General features: G+C 35.7%; 3 protein-coding genes across 3 annotated transcripts in view; 1 reads left to right on the forward strand and 2 right to left on the reverse strand.

The window, feature by feature from the left end:
- tyw1 (tRNA-yW synthesizing protein 1 homolog) overlaps positions 1–11249 on the reverse strand; it is a 59367-nt gene extending 48118 nt beyond the window's left edge. The window contains exons 1-9 of the mRNA XM_079886270.1: positions 11038–11249; positions 10537–10667; positions 10290–10424; positions 10085–10186; positions 8739–8933; positions 8376–8654; positions 6926–7045; positions 4803–4843; positions 889–1082 (exon numbers count right to left, since the gene is read on the reverse strand). Of these exons, the coding sequence (XP_079742396.1) occupies positions 889–1082; positions 4803–4843; positions 6926–7045; positions 8376–8654; positions 8739–8933; positions 10085–10186; positions 10290–10424; positions 10537–10667; positions 11038–11098 (1258 nt within the window). The 5' untranslated portion in view covers positions 11099–11249. The remainder of the gene's footprint in view (positions 1–888; positions 1083–4802; positions 4844–6925; positions 7046–8375; positions 8655–8738; positions 8934–10084; positions 10187–10289; positions 10425–10536; positions 10668–11037) is intronic.
- Positions 11250–11638: 389 nt separating this feature from the next.
- tmem120ab (transmembrane protein 120Ab) lies at positions 11639–15853 on the reverse strand. The gene is made up of 12 exons (XM_079885953.1): positions 15567–15853; positions 15342–15460; positions 15129–15245; positions 14983–15042; positions 13883–13978; positions 13708–13797; positions 13508–13573; positions 12631–12692; positions 12422–12514; positions 12281–12345; positions 12054–12122; positions 11639–11899 (listed from the first exon to the last, which is right to left on the reverse strand). The coding sequence occupies exons 1-12, from the start codon at positions 15633–15635 to the stop codon at positions 11789–11791; spliced, it is 1017 nt and encodes a 338-aa protein (XP_079742079.1). The 5' UTR covers positions 15636–15853; the 3' UTR covers positions 11639–11788.
- A 977-nt stretch (positions 15854–16830) lies between these two features.
- gdpd1 (glycerophosphodiester phosphodiesterase domain containing 1) lies at positions 16831–24120 on the forward strand. The gene is made up of 10 exons (XM_079885954.1): positions 16831–17357; positions 18655–18697; positions 18952–19087; positions 19200–19245; positions 19974–20095; positions 20237–20326; positions 20439–20572; positions 20805–20864; positions 22186–22237; positions 22426–24120. The coding sequence occupies exons 1-10, from the start codon at positions 17222–17224 to the stop codon at positions 22561–22563; spliced, it is 957 nt and encodes a 318-aa protein (XP_079742080.1). The 5' UTR covers positions 16831–17221; the 3' UTR covers positions 22564–24120.
- The last annotated feature ends 3 nt before the right edge of the window (positions 24121–24123 follow it).

The raw sequence follows: 24123 nt of genomic DNA on the forward strand, positions 1-24123 counted from the left end.
GGCTTATAGTTCCTGCTGCTTTTCCCTAAATGTTACCATTCCATATTTCTTCCAAGTATATATATTATGTCAGTATTTGCAATTTTTTCCACACTAAAAGGTCAGAGACAGTCTGGTTTTCAGTTTCAGACACTGTGAGTCAAAGCACTGTATGTGGCAGATGAGGGGAATAATCATTCTAAGCTGAACTCCATAGGTCATAGTAAGTGCTCTTACCCTGACAGCAAGTACATTCAAAGGATCTGTATGAAATGTGCAGTATGTAAAACACTGTCAAAACAATTAATAATAAAAAACACACCAATTTATCATTGTAAGGCACAGTTTGTGCTCTTACCATGACCTAGATTTATATATATATAAAAAAAAAAGACATAGTATCAATATTTTCTATCCTTTATAACATAATATAATATAATCTATTCTTTTCAGCCTGTTCTAAACGCTGTTCTTTCAAACTACAACGTTCATGTAAACAAATAGGCACTTGAACCCTACAGGCGCTTCCTTCTGATGTTCATTCAGTGGCACGTCTCTGCCTTCCTTGATTTGTGTTCTTGGACAAAACTTTGAGGTCCCTCAACATCTGGTCTGAGACTGGTGCTAAACCTGCTGTGTTTCAGTGTTTGTGTGACTTTGTTTGTTTGTTCCAGAGTACAAAATGTCCCTTGAGCAAAATCCAACAGTAAGAGCGGGTGGAAGGCACCAGGTGGGGTTGGGTTGAGAAGCGGACATTATGCCCTTTCACAGCGAGATCTGTCGTGGAACTGGCACGCACAACGTAGAGTTGACTAGGCTGCAACCGCCGGCTCTCTGCACCCCTCCTCTTTCAGACTGGCAGAACTGAAGCAGCTCTCTTTAGCTGGAAACGCTCCATTTCCCACAAACCACCCATGCAAGTGACAGCGGCGATGCAGGCAGTGAACCTGCAGAGTTCAGGCTGAGCAGCTGACACATTAAGACTGACAGCCAGCCGAAATGACAACAAGCCGATCCGGCTGCCGCCCGTCCCACACGGGCTGATGTGGCCGCGGGACAATACCCATTCACGAGCGGTTATCTCAATTTCCACCTTGCTAATACTACACAGTGAAAACACTGCCTCAATCCACACATGCACTAAGCCTATGCATGACATTGAAATGTGTGCTTTAATATAGATGTATATATTAATCTGCAAATACTCAGTGGACTACCAGAATAATGTCTCACATGAGCTTTAAAGGAACAGTTCAACTAAAAATAAAAATACTGTCATTTACTTACCCTCATGTCATTCCAAACCTGAATGTTATGAAAAAGAGGATTTTTGGAGAATTGTCACAACTTTTACAGTTGCATGAAAAGACTTGTTCGACGAGTCTTCAAATAAAATGATCAAATAATTTTGTTTCACAGAATAAAGAAATGTATACAGGTTTTTAGCGAAATAAGGATGAGCGTGAATTTTCATTTTTGGGTGAACCATTCCTTTAACACAAAAAGTAAGAGGCTCTTAGGCAGTGGCTATTGATTTTAGGAGTGGGAGTGAGTCTATACTCCGGTTATTACCACATTGGATAATGGAAAGGAGTCAACAGCCACTTATTTGGTTTATTAAGGATAGGGACAATCTCAATTGTAGAGAGCATTTAACTAGAAATAAGGGCCGTGCAGAATATATCACCTATACTTTTGGCCCACTTTCCTAGGAGAGAAACTTAACAAAAAAAATAAATAATAATAATTATAATAATAATAATAATAATAATAATAATAATAATAAATAGCCATGTATGTAATAATATATATAATAAAAAAATATGTGTGTGTGTAATATATATATATATATATATATATATATATATATATATATATATATATATATATATATATATATATATATATATATATATATATATATATATATATATATATATATATACACTTATATATACTGACTGAACAGCAATGTATGTTTTAAAGGAATTGATAATGAATTTGCATTAAATTGATCAAACATGACAGTACAGACATTTATAGTTAAAACAGATATCTATTTCAAATAAACACTGTTCTAATGTAAAATGTTTCTTTAGCAATAAATCAGAAGTATCATGTGACACTGACTGGAGTAATGATTCTGAAAACCACCACAGTTGCCACCACAGGAATTACATTTTAAAATATATATTACAAAAGAAAACAGTTATTTTAAATTGTAATACTTTTTTACAACATTACCAATTTTACTTTTAATCAAAAAATGCAGCCCTGGTAAACGGAAGAGACACTCAAACAATGAAAAAATATAGATGGCCTTTAAGGGGGTCTTTAAAAGGTGCAAATTCTGCACCACTAGCAGCCCCATATGAACATTTATTCTAAAAGGTTTCTGCCACTGGTAGAACAAACCTTCTCAAAACTCATGCCAGTGTTTGAGCCAAATGTAACCCACATCATGCCACTCCAAGCAATGCAGAAACTGCCACAGAGTCATACACACAAGCCTATGAATGGATTACTTGTCATCTATGCACCTCATACTGGGATGACCAATTATTTTAAAATAAACTCATAAATAGAAATTATTTTCTTTTTATATGAAAAAATATCACAACTAAAGCAGTGCAGATCATACAGGAATGCAAGGTCAGGAGTCTGCATTAGTAAAGCCAAGATACAATATGTCTCTGATGCCATCTGGAGCCAAAGCGGAGTAATTCTTCACCCGCAAGACCCATATCTACACAATCTAGACACTCTGTATTTCAAAACAGTTGTCATTATTCCAGTGTCATTAATACATAATTATTCACCACTAAGAATGTGAATTATGCATGCATCTAATTATGTCTTGCATATTATATAATATGAAATAATATGCTGAGAATTTTTTTTTACAATAATATAAGAACACTTTCAAAGTGTATTCACTGCTCTTAAAAGACAAAAATTATAAACTACAGCAAAATCAAAGAGAGAGCAGAGCAGATGACCAACTGATAGATGCATCATGTCACCAGAGTATTAAAGTAATGGCGTGTTTCTCCTCCGGGTTAAAGGCGCAACTGCTCTGGGAGAGCGTGAAGATGAAAAACTCAGAGCTAAAAAAAAACAGTTTAGCTAGATCAACATAAGAGTACCAATGGCATTTGCTGAACATAAGGGTTATTAGAGGTTTGTGACTTTTGGTGGAGCATTGACTCACACAAACAGTAGAAGGCAGACAATACTTCTGTCAATAAACTAGAAACAAAATGTAAGTGTCTTTTATGTTAAAATACATCCCATCACAGCTAAATATGCAGAAACAAGAGGCATACTGTGGCGTTATCAAAAATTACATCATCAAATTAAATCATCCCGACCAGCCTGACACAGCAATACTGGCTCAACCAATGGTGCGAGTTTGGAGCGAGACTATCTGATTGGCTGACTAATGGCAGATGGGATGAACATTCAGAAAACCTCTGGATATTCTTGCAAATCTGTTTTGTGACAATGACACAGAAAGGACACACTTCACCTCTCAGACATGAAATTCCTAATGCATCGAACTTCTAACATGAAGGTTTTAGAGTACAGCAGTATATTAAGAATTAAACGCATACAGAGAAACATTTTATCCATTATCATTTGACTGGACCTCAGATGATTACCTATATTGCTGGTTATTTTTTTAGCCTGGCCATACAGACTTGGTTAAGAGGGAAAAGTCATTACGATCATTTCGATGAAATTGATTTTTTCTCTTTGAAATAACAATGAATCATTCACAATATAACCAGAAACCTCACCTTCTATCATTTCCACGCAATTTGCTAAAAATGACAATAAACCTAACTGACTTAGTCCAAATTTAATTTAATGATGTCTTTTAATTAATTGGGAGCCCAAATAGTTACATTTAAAGTAAAGTTTTAAATCAAATTAAGCGGAAAAATTGCTAAGAGCCCAAATTAAAATATTACTCTAAGATAAGAACATTTTTGGATTGTTGCAGTTCTGCATTCACATGCATCAAATTTACCTAAGGATCTTTGGCCGCTGCATCAGTCTTGAACCATAAGCTCAGTGTTTTTAAGGGTGTTTTCACATACACATGCAAATGAACCAAACCCAGCTCAGTTACAGTGAACCAGCATGGGAACTAGCTGCAAGTGAACTCAAGTGTTTTTTGTTCACAATGTAACTGGACTTAAACGTTCAGTAAGCGATTTCTAAAAACGCTGTTGAAAGTGGATCAGACCGAGCACAACACACTTGTAGCCAATCAGCAGTAGAGGGCATGTCCACTCATGATGGGGGAGGAGAGAGAGTGAGCAAGAGGGAGATTTGAAGAATGAATGTAGAAAGTGTAGAAAGAGAGATGGCTGAGAGACATTACAAAAGAAAAAAGCTCAGAGGAATTCCACCAGGCAAGAGCTTTAGCACCCGCGTTAATTTTAGAAATGTTTTTAACACTGTAGAGACTGAAGCGGGAAGGCCTGAAAACAGATGCAGAGGTTTCTTTGTTTCTGCTCCATACGCGAGTAATACGTGAGTTTTGAGAATGTGCTGCTGGTGACTGACAAAGAACTCTTGCTTCTGTTGTGTACTGTATGTTCATGTTTTGCTCTTCCTTGTTGTTCGTTCATCATCTTCACTTTATTTTTTGCAAAGATTTATTTTGCTTCGCTTCTGTTATGATAAAGAGACATCCACGCTTGCATTGTGTGTTCGTGCATTTTGGGGGCGGAGAAATGAAAGGAGGGATGTGTTTGTTTGGGTCGATTTCAAATATCAACTGTGTTCAATGATGATTCTCAGAAAACGCTTACTGCACCTCTAAAACGGGACTAAATGGAGCCACAAAAGGACCCTAAGGAAAAATGTAAGGAAAAGTATGGTTCGTTTGTGGGTCCTTTTAGGGGGTCTGAGATAATTTGGAGTGTTTGCATATTCATATTATATCGGCCTGAGACCGCTTGAAGCACTCAAACAAACTAGTTGTGAAAACGCCCAGGGATAATACATCAAAAGTTCAAAGTACTTCAACTTTGTAAAATGTGTCTCAAAATCCCAGTATTCCTCTGTAGTCTCGATGGTTCTGAAACAAATGCTTTCATTTTTGATAACTAACTGTGCTACAATAATTAAAAACTGACAGCCTAAGTAAATAAATCAATAATGCTATTAAATTCATCAGGATTATTCATATAGATATTTGCTCTCTCCTGTAATTGTCTGCCAGCATAGACAAATTCATAGCTTCTGGGATTTCATTTGATCTATGTATCAGGAACATCACAATCGACTGATTGCTTGAGAAGCAAACTACATTTCCAAACACATCTTCTGAATCCGTTTAAACATGCATCCAATCCTGAATGCATCCATAAAGGGATCTTACTGGATTAAAAGGGGGTTGGGATCTTCTCGGCTCTAGCACTCACAGCCTCTCTGTTGCGAATAGGATGCGAGAGTGTGCATATGCGCGTGTATGGGAAGATTTGTATGCGCTTCATTCTCATGAATCACTCCTGCGCACAGGCCTGTAGAGTGGGCGTCAGTGATCACAGTTCACGGTTACGCAAGTCCTCCCAGCGCCTGCTGGAGCTGCTGTCTGCTGTAGCAAACCATCTGCCACTCAGTCTCCTTCAATGGAGCCACTGCCGATGACTCTCCAGCACTCTGTCCTTTTAAAGGAAGAGTTCACCTAACTCTGTCATTATTTACTCACCCTCACGTCAGTCCAAAACCGCTCGTTGTAAAAAAAAAAAAAATTGTCAAACCCAAGTATAAATTTGAAGCATCTTCAAGCAGCTCTTTCCACACAACGACAGCTCATAGAGATTACGTCATGCTCCAAAATAGTACCTTCATAGCGGTCCATACTAATTGTAGGCTATATTCCAAGTCTTCTGAAGCCAAACAATAGATTTGCGTAAGGAAAAGATAGAAATTTAAAGGGATAGTTCACCAAAAAAATTTAATTCTGTCATTTACTTACCCTCATGTCGTTCCAAACCCATAAGACTTTTGTTCATCTTTGAAACTAAAATGAAGATATTTTAAATGAAACTCTAGAGATTTCTGCCCCTCCATTAAGTCTACTCACCCAAAACTTTGACACTTCAAAAAGTCAAAGAGATAGTAAAGAAATTCATATGAATCAAGTGGTTTAATACAAATCTTCACAAGAGACAAGATCACTTTATATGATGGAGCGACTTTATTCAGATCAAATTTTTTTAGAAACGTCCATGAAATATGGTAAAAAGAAGCTCAACCATACTTGCTTGAAATGCCAGAAGAGACTTCATTGGTTCTTGTGCGTCAAGCAAGTGCAGTTGAGCTTCAGTTGATCATTTTTGATGTTCTCTATGTATGTGCATTGATCAAAGTTTGTATGGGAATAAAAGTCTAAATTAAAACTGTTTGTCATATAAAGTGATCATGTACCTTCAGAAAACTTGGATTAAATTGTTTGATTCAAATGGATTTCTTTTTTTAATGTCTCCATGAACTTTTTGAAGTGTCAAAGTTGTTTTTTGGACATTCAGTGGTTTAATTAAAAACATTTTCATTTGTAGTTTCGAAGATAAACGAAAATCTCATGGGTTTGGAACAACATTAGAGTGAGTAATTGATAGAATTTAAATTTGAGTGAACAAACCCTTTAAATCATTATGTATTAAGTCATACAACCGCGGAAAGATGTTAGCTTGTCAACAATATATCATGTAACGTTATGTTTACCTCATAATAAAAAGAGCTGCGAGCAGATTCTACTTTGTATTCCACAGAACACAAAATAGAGACATATGGGTTTGAGGTGTAAGGGCGAGTAAATAGACAGTATTTTCATTTTTGGGTGAACTATCCCTTTAAACCCCTACTAAACGGCCTCTGATAGAGCACAAACTGTGAGTAAACAAAGTGGAGCTGGTTTTGTTTTTACCTTGGCTTTCTTCATACGATTCATCACATTCCCAAGGTCCTCCATGTCAATGACGGAGCCATGAGACTTCTCTTCCTCAGCGGAGGACTCCGCATCACTGCTGGACTCCATCAGCTCCTCCTGAAAAACAAACAAGAAAAATAAATGTAAACTTCTCTCAGAAGCATATATTGTTGTTGTTTTGTTTTTGCAAAAAAATTCTCTCTGTGCATACCCTCAGATGAGCAGGAACCCTTGTGAACCACATCATATTAAAAGTCAACATTTATTGCCAATAATTTGGGCGGGATTTTATCCATCAGGATTTGGTTGGATCAAAAGTGGGTTGTAATATTATTTGTTAAAACTTAATGTCACTACTACAATACTAGGTGTGTTCCGGATGTTGTCAATAGAGCCCTCTATGACTGTGTTTACATCTGGTATTAAGATGTGTTTTAATACCAGGGTCTACAATGTTTTGGGCTTGTCCACTTTAGACCACTTCCAGAGGGAGTCGAAAATGCATTCGACCGGATTGCTTTCATAGTGTAAACGCTCATGTGGTCAAATGTGTTCAATTCGTCTATTCTCCGTCTACTGACTTAATGCGTAAACATTACCCTAACCCTTATTTTGTCTATTAGACTTACATTCATTTACCCGACCATAGACCCTCCACTTGAAGAAATCAGGACAGAAGAAAGTGGACAAAAGAGACACCAGGAGTAAACGGATATGTGTCTCCCTCGTCTACTTGTGATCCGATCGACCAAAACGCATCTTAATACCAGGTGTAAACAGGGCCTATGATATTTAGTCTAAACTCCCACCTTCTATAGATGTCCCACTTTTAGAAATGTGGTTCTGGTCCAGATAAATGTAACTAATGATGGCATGGAGATGCTGAGTTGAATTATTCTGAATGTTAAAATATATTTTTCTAATCTTCTATGACTCGTAACTATGTCTACGATAAAATATGAACAAATGCTTTGCTTGAATTGATAGCTGTGAATTTTATTAGTTAGAATTACTTATGATTGCACAAAGCTGAATTAAATAACTTTGATTAATAAAGTGCATTTTAATAGACTTGTAAACAAATGCACTCTGTTTATTTGCGGACAAATTAGGTAGTAACAGTCAGTTACTTCATTGTTTGACTCTCTAATCAGGGGAAACGCAGGCATGAAAACCTGAACGATTTCAGTGGGAAAGGGGAAAAATGGGAATTAAAGGAGCTTAACTTTATGAGGACGAAGTTTCCAAAAGGTAAAATATATGAGTGGGACATCTAAAAGAATAAAATCTCCTCAGAAGTCTGTAATGTCACCCCTGCTGTTCAGATCCCATTTACAAGAGTGCACCACAGACTGCAGAGGAACAATCTGCTCTCTGGGTGTGCAGTGCGAGAGCAGTTACCATGACTACATGTGTTCAAAGACATCAGAGAGGAGGGCTGGCTTGCCTCAGAGTTGTTCTTCTCAGCGAGCGAGCGACTGTCCTCTGCCTCCTCCTTATGTTTCTTCTTATTCTTGCAGCTGCTCTTCTTGCACTTGCCAGAGCAGGCTTTCTTCTCCCCTTTGGCCAGGGCCTGCAGCCGGCTCAGGAACTTCAATTTCCAGGCCTGAAAGTCGGCCTGCACGCTGCCGTGTCGGCTCTTCACCACGTTGCAGTCGCCTTCTCCTCTGGTCATGATCCGTGCGGCACTAAGCATCCACAACCACTTATCCATGTTCTTACTGACCTGAAAACAGAAAATATATTTAGTGCAAGATTCATGCAACACAATCCAATCAAAAACAGATGCTAAAATGCAGGCGTGTCTCACGGTGTTGTAATGGCCCACATAAACTGAGTTCCCCAGCCCAAAGACGGCATATCTCATTCCCTTCAGGTATGTTTTCCCATATCGGAAGTCAGTGGACGCTTCCTCAAGCCATTTGCAGAACCATTCGGCGCTCTCTGTGGGCTGTCCGTCAGTGTATGTGGCCACCAGGAACACACAGATCATCTTGCTTGTACACTAGAGAAGAATGATATGGGAGCATGAAGACATTTCTGAGATGGACAAGACTGATTACCAAATACTAAATGGGTGAACTGGGTATTATTTCCCTAAAATCAAAAGAAAAACATTTGTATTACAAATCACTATAACTATATTTTATATTTGTATAAAGGACCTTTTGACATTTTAATGACAATTAAGACAAACACAAATTTTCATTTTTTTTGTGTGAAAAATGTATAATACAATAATTAAAATTCTCTGCATGGACAACGATTTTTTGTATTTTTTTTTTTAATAAATGAAATTCAGTACAACAGATACTGCCATGATGTGTACTTTTTAATGGCACTTCAATTCAAATTATGAACATTTTAAAGTTTTTCTCCCATGGCATTACAGTAGACTACATACAATTGTTATAAAATTTTTAGCGTAATGGTATTACAGTAAGCTTAGTTTAATTTATCCAAAATACTTCATTTTTTTAATTATTTTTATTTTGAGCAAAATATGATCTGGACTTTTCTTGACCGTTTTTGAGATTTACCTAATGTTACGCAAACATCATGAATAAACCATGATCTATCACTTATAATGCTATATAACTGCTGGAAGGAAAACAACTGGGGTCTTTTAGACTATGAGCTGTCCTGTGATTCAGCTCAACTATGCACTGATTCAGAGTGTGAGAATGAACAAATTTAAATTCAATCAAAAAACCTTTTTAGAAGCAGTTGTGTTTTTTCCTTTATCTGGCAGTACAGAAGTCATTTAAGGACACAAATTAAATTATGATATTTTGCTCTTTACACTCTTGAGATTTAATTATTTAAGTTCTAGTGGGATAAAACGCGGGTCAATCTTTTTACATTCCGCTCAGGGAGAAGTATTGCGATTAACTGCCAGCCTTAATATCAATATTTCCTTTAAATGTTAGTGCTATAAGTGGTAATTAAAAGATATGAAGCTCCCAGTAATTCCTATTATATTCTTCATTCCTAAAGAGATATTCTTATCATAAAGTCATGACAAATCCTCAAGTTTAAATAATCCTTTTCTACTACCTCAAAGTTGAAAATGATCCTCCTGTCTGAAATGAAGTATGGGACCAGTCCATCACATTTTGGGCAGTGAAATAACACTTGAAAACAAGCTATGCTCACCTCCTCAGCCAGTCTGTCATCTGGGTCATACTCTTTCATATCTATAACCTCACACTGGATCCCCTGAGTGCTGACGTCTTGAGCAAGCTCTTTTGCAAATCCCTAAGCAAAGTTAAGAATAGTAAACCACACATTGGCATGTAATTCTTTGAAATAGGCCATTTCACTAAAAAAACAAATATAATTTTATTTATACTGTATATACCTTTGCTGTTCCTGTTTGTGATCCATAGAAGACTTTGACCCCAGAAACATGAATGACCTTTTCTTTTACAGGTGAAAGTTCGTGTTTTTTTGCAGACTTATTTGGCCATGGATTTACAGGGTTGACCGTTTTTGTCTATAAAAGAAAAAGACAATGTTATGTTGGGCGTTCATTATAAACTACAAGGCAAAACCTAACAAAGACCTTAAGTAGCAGAGAACCTTTAAGCGTAAACACACTTAATTACCTTTTTGAAAAGCATGTTGACAATACACCAGACTCCTATGAGAACAGCAGTAGTAGTGTACACATAAAACCTGTTCTGCCACACAGACAGCAGGTAACTCTCAGTGAAATCCCAAACATCATTCAAAGCACCTGTGAATGCAAGAAAATATAATTTGCGCAAACTAATAGCACTTGACATATTGGGAATGATGTAAGCACACAATAAGCAACATTAGTTGTTGATGAGATAGACAATCGTTATGGAACGGCTGTGTCTCAAAACCTAGTACGCCGCCTACCTAAACAGCATTGTTTACCATTACATCCGCGTTAGAAACGCCGAGACTGGTAAAGAAGGTAGGGAGCTCACTAGGTTTTGACACACAGCCTAACCGTGCAAAAATAAGTGCATGTGCATACTAGAACATGGCTACACTGTTATATATGATTAACAGTTTAATTTAACTCATATTATATGGGTTATTATTAGCCATGCGTTTCAAAATAAACCTAACGTTACCTTGCAAATCAGCGCCGACTGTAGAATACACCAAACTCGAAAACACCGCTAAAAACAACATTTTCTGTTGTCTATCGAACAAGACAGTACTGTTTATAAATATATAACACCAGCCAGCCAAATATCTAACTTAATTTGTCGCGTATAAATATCTGGCTCACTTTACGGCTGCACGCCGAAGGACGCCGCCATATTGTTATGACAAGAATGCTGGGAAAATGAGGTCATCTCAGGTCATTTAACTCCGCAAGTGAGCATTCACTGTCTGAATTTTTTAATCATAATAATACGTAGGCCTATATAATTTATCTGAATCATGTAATAAAAAAAAAATCAGCATTATTATTATTACTACTACTACTACTCCTACAACAATTGCTGTTGTTGTTGTTGTTGTTATCCTCCACGTGAGTCTTCATTGGTTGAATCAATTATAATAATATGCATTTAATTTGTTTATATCGTATAAATAAATAAGTGAATAAATAAGTTATGTTGTAAATAAATGTAAATATGTTGTAATTAACATCATTATTATTGAAATAATTTAATTTGTTGGTCTTAATTAATTAACTTATAGTTCACATAAAACAAATAACACTTTTCATTCTTATAGTTTATTCAAGCTTGGAAATTTCACTTAAATAAACAAACAACTTTATTATAGATTCTTGCTTATTTTGCAAAAATAACTGCGGGAGATCTCGTCTGTTGTCTTCATTGATATTTTTACACGAAAGCTTGGAAAAAATCACAGACTCTTGGTATTTTGCTGGGTTTTGCGTTTGTGGCGAACAACTGCAAGTGTAGTGAAAAAATTTCCAGCAAACAGAACCAGAAAGCAGAAGCCACACATGGAAGCCTACAGTGAAAAGAGATGAAGATATTAGATATAAGATGATTGCAACTTCGAAATCACACTTTCAACAGATTTATTCATAAGTATAATGAATTTGACATATTTTATCACTTCAGTGTCATGATGTTGTGGAAAGATCTCTAAAAATAACACTGACCTGCCATTCTTTACGTTCAGGGAGCTGAACCATTCTGAACAAGGAAATACTGTTCCAAAGCTGCCAGAACTGCATGTGACATAGACAACATTCAGTGTTCACCAAGATATACCAAAAAATGATGATACTGTTCATATGGCATTTCATATGCAGCTTTATTCTTTCAAATCTGACTAATTATGCTTTGAATATATTTATATTCTGAAATATTAAAAACAAATACTTACATGACCCAGGAAGAGAAAGGGAAGAAGAAATGTCAGCCCCCGCCACATCCACGACTGAAATCCCTCTGTTTAAACACAAATAATGTTATAGCTTTAAAGTGACATAAAGCTTTTCACTTTCTTCAAGTCAGAAATCCTTACCAACAGTTATATCCAAGTTGTGTCTTTCCCCTAGTGCTTTTAGCCTGTAGAGACACCCACTTTGATAGTAGTACTGAAGACACTGCACAAAGCCTAAAAGAGAAAGTGATCCGTTTGCCTTCAGAATCTCTCAATGTTACAGTGTTGGTTTTTTTTCTTGCAACAGATGTTTTACAGGGCGGTGTTAGCATGTAGGGCTTGTAACTTACTTTGATACAAACAATAGGCCAGAAATTGGTTCCTGAAAGACTGGTATGTTTCACCATCTGGCCTACATATACAACAGAATTGTTGTTTGAGGGCAAATCAATACCAGCAATTTACTGATTCATAAATCATCATTCATTGTTTTGGTGCTGATGCATTTAATACCAACATAAAATTGTACCTATTCCTGAATTCCTTGTGAAAGATAGCAGTATTAATATTTAAAATGAGCTTTTTAGTTTTCATTTTATTTTTAGTTTATGGTTCAGTAATTTTGTGCTTTTGCCATTTGTTAAATATATTTTTTTACCATTTCAACTTAATATTATTATTATTTTTAGTTAGTTGCTATATGGCAAAATTCTTAAATGATAATGTTGTTTTTAATGTTGTTGTAACACTTTACTTAAAGCCTTTATATGCATTATAAAAGCATTTAATGGATTAATAATACTTTTAATGCACCTTTAAATGCATTGTATTGTCTCATGAGTTGTAACCTCAGTCATAATACATTATAATACTTATATTACGTCTTTAAAATGTATTATGCATTAAAACATGACAAACAACCAATTTCAGATGTAACAAGGAAACTTTGGTCACAATTATTTATGAAAATATATCATTTGTGCTAGCAAACCAATTAATCACAATGAATTGCATCAAACATAAAAGTGTGTGTGTCTTGTATGTGTGTGTGTGTGTGTGTGTGTGTACACACATATATATTTACAAACTTTTATGTTATAGCGATTAATTGCGATTAATCGATTTGACAGCACTAGATATAATTCATTATAACTTACATTATGAATACATTATAATGCATTATACATAAAGGCTTTGGTCTGAAATGAATAGTCTGAAATGACTCACCAGGTTAGCATGACCCCAGACAGAAAGGTGGAAATGTAGTGGTGGAAAACCCACCAGCCTTTAATCCTATATAAATCAAAGCATATAGGTCCTTGAGAGAGCTTATTAAATCCATCATTGATCAAACGTTTCTCGTGTGACAGCATGTCACATCTTCAAACCTGAAAAGTATCTTAAAGTTTCATCTGACAGTTTCTGACCTGGATCCATTGCTGATGAGGACGCTTTCACGGATCGTCAGGGTGCAATAGTACCAAACCAACAGGAAGTTCAGAAGGGCATCGAAAACTCTGCAGACACACATCAGCAAAAGCAAGCATGAAATGTGAAGTGAGGGAAGGCTTGTCAGACAGACCCGTGCGAACTCAGTCTTACCTGTAGCTGATGAAGAAGCGACAGATGAAGGTCAGCAGGAACAGAATCACCGTCACATACAGCTTGAACCTTTCATACTCATCTTTGTATTCAGCTCTACATTACAAAGTGGACAAGCATATGATAAAATAAGTATAAAATATAAGCTAAAAGATGATAAACTGAGAAGCAAAACTGTGTACATTTTAGTTGTACTGTAAAAAATATTTTCATAATTTGTTATCACAAAAATGTTTTCTTTTGTCAAATCAGCTTAGATGATTTATGTGGTCCAGATATGTATATATTAGGGCTGTCAAACGATTAATCACGATCAATCGCATCCAAAATAAAAGTTTGTGTTTACATAATATATGTGTGTGTATGGATTATAATTATTTTCTATATATAAATACACACACATGCATATATTTAAGAAAAATGTGTTATTTATATATAAAATATTTATATATAATATAAATATATATACACAGTATATACATGCAAATATTTCTTAAATATATACATGCATGTGTGTGTATTTATATATAGAAAATAATTATACACTGTACACACACATATATTATGTAAAAACAAACTTTTATTTTGGATGCGATTAATCGCGATTAATCGTTTGACAGCCCTAATATATATATATATATATATATATATATATATATATATATATATATATATATATATATATATATATATATATATATATATATATATATATATATATATATATATTATTATTATTATTATTATTATTTTGAGTTTCTGTTGATTAAACCAATCTCCTTAATAAGTTCAATCATTTTTTACAGTGCATCTTCTAAAGTCATTGTATTCAAATTTAAATAAATAGAAATGTATTATATATTAATTATTCAAATAACTATAAATAAGTACATTTATTTTTTTCAATTGGTAACACAAAAATTATTTGTCAATGGTGCAAGCTTAATTCTAGATATATACTCTCAAAACAAGCCTCAAAATATTATGAAAAATATCATTTTAATTTTTTGTAGTGTGCATAAAGTTACCATGAAGTTACAAATCTATTGCTATTGATATATATTTTATATACATTTCAGTAGATCTTATTTGGTGCTTACTTTGCCTCTTTGCTTGGAAGGTTGACATTCACACTCCCAAGGACAAGACTGAGATAAATCCTTGAAAAGACAAGCAAAAATAACATTCAACTTGTAACTACAACGCTAACCTTCCGAAACAGACTCATTAAGTAATCTTCCTGTACCCGTTTTTCTTTGGAAGAAATGCTTCCATTTGAAAGATTAGGCTTGGCATATTTTGAATGTGACCTTTGACCTCCTTCACCTCATTCTTCTCCTCTTCAGTCAGTCCTTTATCAAATCTATAATTCAGAGTAGGAAATGTATATTAAATTGCGACAATCAGCATAACAGATCATAAAGAAAACAAATACAAACTAAAAACACATTTTATTTACTTAGTCAAAGACTTTAAATTGTCCTTTAAATTCTTTTTCTGTCGAGTTATGGAGGCAGCAAAGCTTTTTTGAAGTTTGGAGACTTCCTCTAACTTCTGCAGGTAAAGCCGATGGGTCTCCTGGACACAGAGATGTTTTATTTCAACAGAAAAGTTCAGTTGTTTTGTAAGGTCTTTGATTCTGAATCTTTTGGGCAAGAACAGATTCAGAAAGATAATATCCTACCTGAAGCTGCTGTAATTCTTTCTCCTGAATCCTCCATTCTCGAAGGGTTGTTGCGAGTGATGTCGACATGTAAAACTTTATCTGTACAACTTCTCAGTTAAACTAACCAGATTTCTCTTTCTTGGATAACTAGGTAAATGCAGTAAAACAAAAAACTGTGATGGAAACACAGCAATGTCTTCAATGTCGTATTTAAAGAGAGCTTCAGTTTAGAAGCATTTCAATAGACAATCTTCGTCGTATCTCTTATTTCTTAGCGATTGCAATATAGGCTTGAACTTTGTAGTGAACTTTGACAGACCGACTTGACTGACCTTTGACACACTTGGTTGCCTGCACTTTATAGGAAGAGCTATTCAGGGTTTCAACACTGTGAATTCTGACATATGAAATAATGTGAAATTGTATTTAGCTATTACAGGAACTTCATTGCACATATAAAAGCATTATTACTCTCGATAATAGAGTCTGGTTATTTATGCTCTAAAGTCTCATGCCTTAGTTGCATAATCCAATAATCCCTCATAAATTCCATTGATGTAAAAGAGCACTTGTAGAACAGCTAAAACAATGAGAACTTGAACTTTAATCGAGAGATAACACCTTTTTATACCTTACAGCAGCATTCAGGTCAAAAATAGATAGGCCTAATTTTGTTTCAATATCTTAAACTACTGCCTGATCATGTATTATAGGAACTTTCAATGAATACAGAAAACTTTGGTGTCCCATCATTTATTTTTGTTTTATAGACATAAATCCCCCCTTTTTTGTGTGTGATTCCTATGTTAGATAAACTATAGGCTATGTGTGTGTGTGTGTGTAGATTATGAAATAGCTAAGCTATATATCCGAAATGGATAGAAATCCGATGCAAAAGTCCCTAAAAAGCCACCTCTGTCGTTCATCAAATACTTTCACTTCAAACTCACTAAATCCCAACCTTAGCCCATTCAGAAATGCCGGTACTTGGGTAGAAACCTATACATAGGAGCCTGATAAAAATATGAATATTAAACAAAAACTTTAGACGGACTTAGAGGCTTTTGCATCTGAAGTCTTCATATATATAAATTAGTTTTTAATGTTTTTACATTTATTTTATTACATTTATTTAATTTTGATTTCCTGATCAACATTGGATCTATTCTATCACTGACCGTTTTTTAATAAAGCAAACTGTTAATTTGTTTGTTTGACGCGTTTTCAGTTGAACGCATCTGATCCGAAAGAAGTCCATTAGCATCCTCTTGCGTTCACTCGCGTCACCAGATGCTCGTAGTGCGCATGCGCGTTCATGCGACTGTTATTGTTATTGACCGAAGCAATATTTAAACTGCGCAGGGGGATGGCCTATCAAGAAACATTGGACTGTAATACCATGGGTGGGTTTACAAAGAAATGCATGACGGTGCACCTAAAGCAGGATCTAATCTGACTGATACTATATGTTCTGCCTCAGAGTCTCTCTCGGCTTTCTTCTTATCGGTACAGAGTGTGGCAGCGGCGGATGGCCAGAGGTGCTGGATGATATCGACCGGTGTGTGTGGTACTCCAGAAGAGACTGTCGCGTTTTACGTCCCTTCTTAATGAATTTCTAGTCATTTAAGGTGATTTACAGGTCTGACTTGCTTGTCCGATAGCTAAAGGTAAAAATGAGCGCCGTGGTTTATGTTTTGTCCACGGTTACCGGGTATGTGCTTACATCGGCGTTACTGCTGAAGTGTCCGTCACTGCTGCACCGGCGAAAGAGAGAAGCCTTCCGAAGCAGACACATCTCACACCGCGGCGGTGAGTGGACAAACGATGCTTTTATAAGTTATGTCAAATATAGGTGACATATGTGATGTGCAAAATGATGACTTAGCTAGGTTTTGAGACACAGTCAATGAATTAACCTTACACGGTCACTAGTGTCATTCACTTGCACGCCTCTTGAGGCAAGGGGATTTAGGTTTACTTTACACACACAGCCCTTACTGGCCTACGTCCGTTACAGCCAGTATGTGAACATGATTTCACAAAGTATATCTTTGTTTATCCTGACCTGGAACAACATTCCAAGTTCCAACCAACCAGTAAGATTTGAAGGACAAGTTTACGGTTTGTCAGGTTTAGGCTTACAACCCGGGTTAGGGATTTTTACATCAGTGTTATTCACCAACCATTTCCCTCTGATTTTAGGGATAACATGGGAAGGGTTTGGGATAGGGGTAGGGATATGGTGAGGACTAAATTATCAGACAGGAATGTTGTTACAGGAACAAGTGTCAAGGGTTATACTTTTTTTTACTTTTCACAAAGTATTTTATTCCAATAATTTTGCATTTAAGACAAAAGGGGGAAAAGCAATTGTTAAAAGCATGTGTATGGTCTGGTTAACCTATGTAATCTGTGTTATATCTTCTGCTGAATTGCTTACATATGATTACAGACTCATATTAATTTATAATTTTCCCATATTTTGTCCCAAAATCCTCATCAATTGGAACTACAACACCCCTTCCCATAATTTCCGAATCCTCTGTGCCAGATCGATCACATAAAGATTTATAATAAAAAAATTCCCAGATGTTTGAAAAAGTAATTTATCAACTAGATATTTCTAAATGATCATTTAATGATGTATTTCTTTGAATAAAATGCCTAATTTGCAAAAAATTTAGCAAGACTTTAGAAGTTTATATTTATCCATATATAATCCATTTATAATTTGTTGAAATTACATTAGGTTACCATCAACAAACAAGTCTTAGAGCCTTACCACAACCCTTATCACACCAGGACCTGAAGTTCACAACATTCCTGGTTGAAAATCTGGATTATGTCAAATTAGAGATATAAGACAAATTTCATAATACCTTCATGTTGGGCCAGTGTTGGTTCATCATTAACTTATCTTTATTGACTAGGCACTGGAGTGTGGACTGTGAAGTGGAATACCATAGAAACTACATATAGATATAGTCTGAATATAAACATTACCAAGTAATTTTACTACCAAAATCAATATAGTGAGCAAACAAAGCACTGCTACTACAAAAAAGCTACATTTTGTCCTGATACATATTGTTTTGTTCATCTTCAGGGGCCGGTGAGAACTTGGAGAACACAATGGCAGCCTTCAAGCAGTGAGTTTATCAATGGGCTGCTGTTTATGGCTTTGATTTGCATTGATGAGTGTGACTCTACTAACACAAAGCATGTTTAGTTAATATACAAGTATACTTGATGTTGTAGAATTCAGAAGTATTATGGAGTGGTTTTTCCTCTTTTCTGAATATGTTTCATCCTTCCTCTAAGTGGGATCATCAGTTGATGAATAAATTGTACAAAAATATTCTATGATGTTCTGGATGAAAATGAATGTTCTCTACTTCCTCAGCGCTGTAAAACTTGGCACTGACATGTTGGAGTTGGACTGTCATTTGACCAAGGATGAGCAGGTGGTGGTTTTGCATGATTCCAACCTCAAGAGGTCAACTGGCATTAACTCATACATCGCTGATGTGGCTTATGCTGTGAGTGGAGAAACTTCAAACATCCTTGACTAATTTGTAGCAGACGTAAAACTCTTATGTCAATAAATAAATGCTGTAATATAAAAGTGTTTGTGTGTGTTTGTCTTCTTAGGAACTTCCACCTTACCTTTGTAAGCTTGGGGTGACTTTCAAACGAGGTGAGTGTTCAGTCCAGGTTATGTTCAACAAATTTAATTGAATCCTGGAAACGTTTTAGAATTTGAAAAAAAAAAAAATAGGATTAAAAAAATTAAAGTAAGTTATATGGAAATGCTATTTGCTTCACTATTTCTGTCACTGAACAAATTTGTAACTGATCATGTGAGCTTCTTTGTATCCATTTGTTAAGTTTGACGTCATGCGTCACCGCTTCTGGGTCCAAACGCTCTACCAGATGCACCAAGAAAACAACAAATGGTGCTAATATACACTCATGATGTGATGTAATACTACCAAAAAAATATAATCCTAACCTTTATCTCTGTACCGAAATCCCGGATGTTCGGACAGTGATTCATCTTTTATAAATCCTTAAAATACTCCAGTTTGGGATGCAGTGAGCACAGAGACTGTAGTGTACACCATACGTTTTTAAATGCTTAGCTTAAATGTGTAATATGAATAAATAATGCTCATAAACGGGCGTTGAGATAGTATTCTCAAGTGGAACGAGTAAAGGCTTGGACCCGGACACAAGCTCTATGGGTCATTCTTAAAAGCACACAGGATAACATGATTATAAGATTTTTTTTACAAACTTTTGGAATTTATGCAGTTTGAATGCAGTTGTAATTAAAGCAAAAAAGACGTGCAAACTAAAAAATACATATTTAAAACAAGCCACTGTTTACTTGATTCAAATATGTTTAGTATACATTCATTTCAGAGTGCTACTGTGAAGGAGGAGATGACAAACGCATCCCACTGCTGAAAGACGTGTTTGAAGCTTTCCCAAACACCCCTGTAAACATCGACATCAAGGTCAACAACGACACCCTCATCAAGAAGGTGTGATGACCCTGCCAGTCCTGCTCATATTTCATTTCCTTGAATCCTCTGTCTGTCGGCTGTTTGTCACCACTAAAATTAATCAGGTTAGTGAGACAAGTTTGTCAGAAGCAAAATAGAGTTCTACCTTTTTTCCGACAGGTGTCCGAGATGGTCATCCGATACAACAGGGAGCATTTGACCGTCTGGGGAAACTCCAGCAATGAAATCGTTAGGAAATGTTACGAAGAGGTGAAACATTGTTTTTTTTTAGTAAACAACATTGATTTACTCTGACAGTAAATTATTCTAACTCGGAGTATGCGAAATGTCAATGTCTGATGTTTTCCCGCTTGTTTTGTAGAATCCGCAAATCCCAGTCTTGTTCAGTTTGTCCAGAGTGCTGCTGTTAGTGGGTCTCTTCTACACAGGCCTCCTGCCCTTCGTCCCACTCAAGGAACAATTCCTGGAGATTCCAATGCCTTCAATTGTTTCCAAGTGAGGAACATTTGCATTTTAGTCATACTTACATATACATGCTCCAATCGTTCTTTTTCTTCCAGGATTTAAAAAAAAAGTCTTTAGATTTGACCCTTTAGTAGATTCAGGCTCTTTTAATTTCATGCATTGGATGACCTTTGGATGCTCATAAAACTAGTGCTTTGCTAGACATTTTCTCTAAAGATTTTGTTGGGAATTTGAAAAGTGATAAATATTTTGTCTCTTGTAGACTCAAAGATCCTGAGCGTCAGACACGGAGTCAGCGTTTTATAACGTGGTTGGCAGACACGTGAGTTTATGTACACTCTGGCCTCTATAAACCTTTTACCTAAATATTTCCTTCACACGGTTTATGTTTCTTGAATGTGAAACTGCCTGGGGGGTATTACAGAAAGCAGGTTATGCGACTTTACTATAGGAAGTTGATAATCTCAACTTTTGGTTCCAAAACCTTTGGTAAATTTCAGGGTATGTTAGTAGCAATAGCAACTTATTCTCTGAACATAACCTGCGCTGCAGGTTAGTTTACTTCAGAAGTATTGAGCTTATGCGTGCCATATTGATGAGGCTCCAGTGGGCGTGACAGATTTCACACAATATTATATAAGCATTAAGCATATAAGCATTTATATATACTCAGTACTCATTTTGCGCAGAATAGATACACGATACCAGCTGCACTTTCTCCCTCTCTAATTTCTCCGACAGCAAGTTAACACACAACCCGCCTTTCCTAAATCACTCATTTAATTTTTTTCCGGATGAATATTGTTTTTGTTACAGGGCTTGAATTTCGCTGTGGGATTGCGCGAATTGCTCATAATTTTACACATTCATGCAGATTTTGTGCTCACACCCAAAGTGCGCACACAAAAAACGGTTACTTACTATTAAATTGAGTCAAAAAATAAATATGTCAAAATGCCAGTCTTGGTGAGTATTCACATAAACAGACAGTTATGTTTTAAGTGAACGTAAACATTTGAGAAAGAAAACAACATGTGTAACAGTATAATTGATCCGTGCGTCAGGTCTTAAAGTGACAGTAGCCTAATATACCTGCTACCAAATTCTGAGAAAATATAAAAAATATCTATATGGCTGTTTTCCCCCACGGTATCAATGTTAAAATTGTGGCCAGTGAAAATTCTGAGTGGTTAGTAACTTTAGAAATCTAGCATCAAACAAATAATATAATTCTTGTTCACAGTAATAAAAAACTGATTAAAGATTAAAAGATACGATTAAAAATACTAAGAGTGTAAATCGCCATTAAACAAAATAAAAAAAGAAGAATGGCCTGCTTCTTCAATAGCATCCGTTTTTTTTGTAATGGTGACTCCTGTCTTTGTCACCGTTAACTCTGAGTTTCATACTCCGGGTTGATTGAACCTTCCTCAAACTGCGGTTTTGGAACCTGCATACCTCGAGTAAGCAAGGTTTGGGTTAATCAACCGAGAGTTCAGGGTACATGTTGACTGTAAGTTAACCTTGCTTTCTGGAATACACCCCTGCTTTAGTGTTTTTGCCCATGCTGGCCTCAGTAATTACAAGCATCTAATATTCACACTTGTTAATATGGTGGAATGATAATTTGGATTTATTTTCAGGCTCCTCATGAGAAAAGCTCTATTCGATCATCTGACGGGCAGAGGAATACAGGTGAGTGAGTACTAATCTTTAAATGAGATTTAGGTCATACACCACATGTGCTTTATGGGTAAACAGTGTTTTGAGTGCTATGATGTTTATGAGCAGATGGCCGGAGCTTTGAATGGAATTTCACTCTTGTCTGGAATGTCATCATGGGACTTTTCCACTGGTCTTTGCTTTTTCCTTTCCAACCACAGGTGTATATCTGGGTGTTGAACGACGAGGAGGACTTTAAACGTGCCTTTGACCTTGGAGCCACAGGGATTATGACAGACTATCCCACCAAACTAAAGGAGTTCATGGAGAAAAACAACTACGCTACCACCCTTAAATAAGACTTGAGGCCAAATTAAACAATCAATATGCTTTTCCGCTGATCTTTGGCCTCTGAAATGGGCCTTTTAATTACCCAGCAGTCTTTGATGTTTATGTCCGTGAGAGTAGAAGTGGCAGCTATCAGTTCTGCATTAATCTGCAATCGGCAATTCAGCATCAGAGCCGTTTTAAAACGAACCGGATGTCGTGAAATCATTCTGTAGCTTTAACTTCATAGCAATACACATTTTCCATAAAAAAGATGGAGGACTTATAAGAGACTATGCTGAATTATCAATTATATTAGGGTGATGTCATGATCGTCATGATATTTCTGTGAAATTTACCCTACTGGCACTTTCAGTTTATGATTGACTGGCAGTTGATTGTTTCATCACCGTGTGAGGATGTAAATCCTACTGGTACTTGCTGCGCATCAGTAACACTGAACTCACTAAAGAGTTAATTGTCTAAATGACGATACCGAAGCTACTGTAGGTTTTCCAAGGCAACGACAATAAACAGTAGCTTTAAGATGCATTATGGGATTGTTGAGAGACCAGTAATCAGAGGGTACCGGAGATTTTAATGTTTACTTCAGTACTATGTGGTTTAATTGTGGTTTGATTGACGTGTGTATATTTTGTGTTTGTAAATTATTTATTTTTTTGACAATAAAAGATTGTCAATTTCAAGATTTATGGCTTAAAAGATGCCTCAGTATTGCTTGAAGTGTTATGTGTTTAGTTTAATATATGACCAGTCAGAAGTTTTGACCACAATTCGATCTTCATTATTACTATTTCAGCATGTTACAATATTAAAGCAATCAAAACTCATATTTAAGCTGCTTCAAACCCTGCTTTTTCTTTAAACTCACACTAATTTATATAATAATAATAAACTAAATATAAAAAAAATCATTCATAGGGGAACTTTATATTTGTCTTTTAAATAAATTGAAAGTATTCAAGCAATAGCCTTTAGGTCAAAAGGTTTTGTGATCATGAGAAACAAAGTCAGTCAGGTGTGTCCGAGCTTTTGACTGGTTGTGTGTGTTTTATACTGATGATTGGAGTGTAACTGGGTCACAGACAAGGCTTGTGTGTGGTCATGTGACTTGAATGTACTTTTGCTGGGTCAGGAAAAGATTTTAACTTTAAAATGTTGGTGGTTTTACTTTTTTGATGCATTGAAAGAGAAAAAGAAACATCTTATCTCACTCTTTTAAGGAATAATGAAATACAGGATGCATTCAAAATTGACATGACAGTAACTCACACCTGAATGATGTAGTTGTGGAGTTCAAATGTGTTTTTCCCCTCCTTTTGTAAAGTATATATGGATATAGTAACTCTTAGCCTTGTGCTGTGTTTAATTTTCTAGTTCATATTTTCTCCAAGCCACTTTCATTTGTTGTGTATGAACTCAATGTACTGTTAAATTTCAAGTGATAGCTACAAAGATGAATTCAAAGATTAGTTATAGAGCCTATTTGGTTTCAGTTGCACTGTTCTGTTTTGGATTTGTGAATATACTGATATAGAAAATAATTTATAAATGAATTTAAACAATTATAT

The sequence above is a fragment of the Squalius cephalus genome, assembly GCF_949319135.1.
Source record: "Squalius cephalus genome assembly, chromosome: 11".
Classification (NCBI taxonomy): domain Eukaryota; kingdom Metazoa; phylum Chordata; class Actinopteri; order Cypriniformes; family Leuciscidae; genus Squalius; species Squalius cephalus.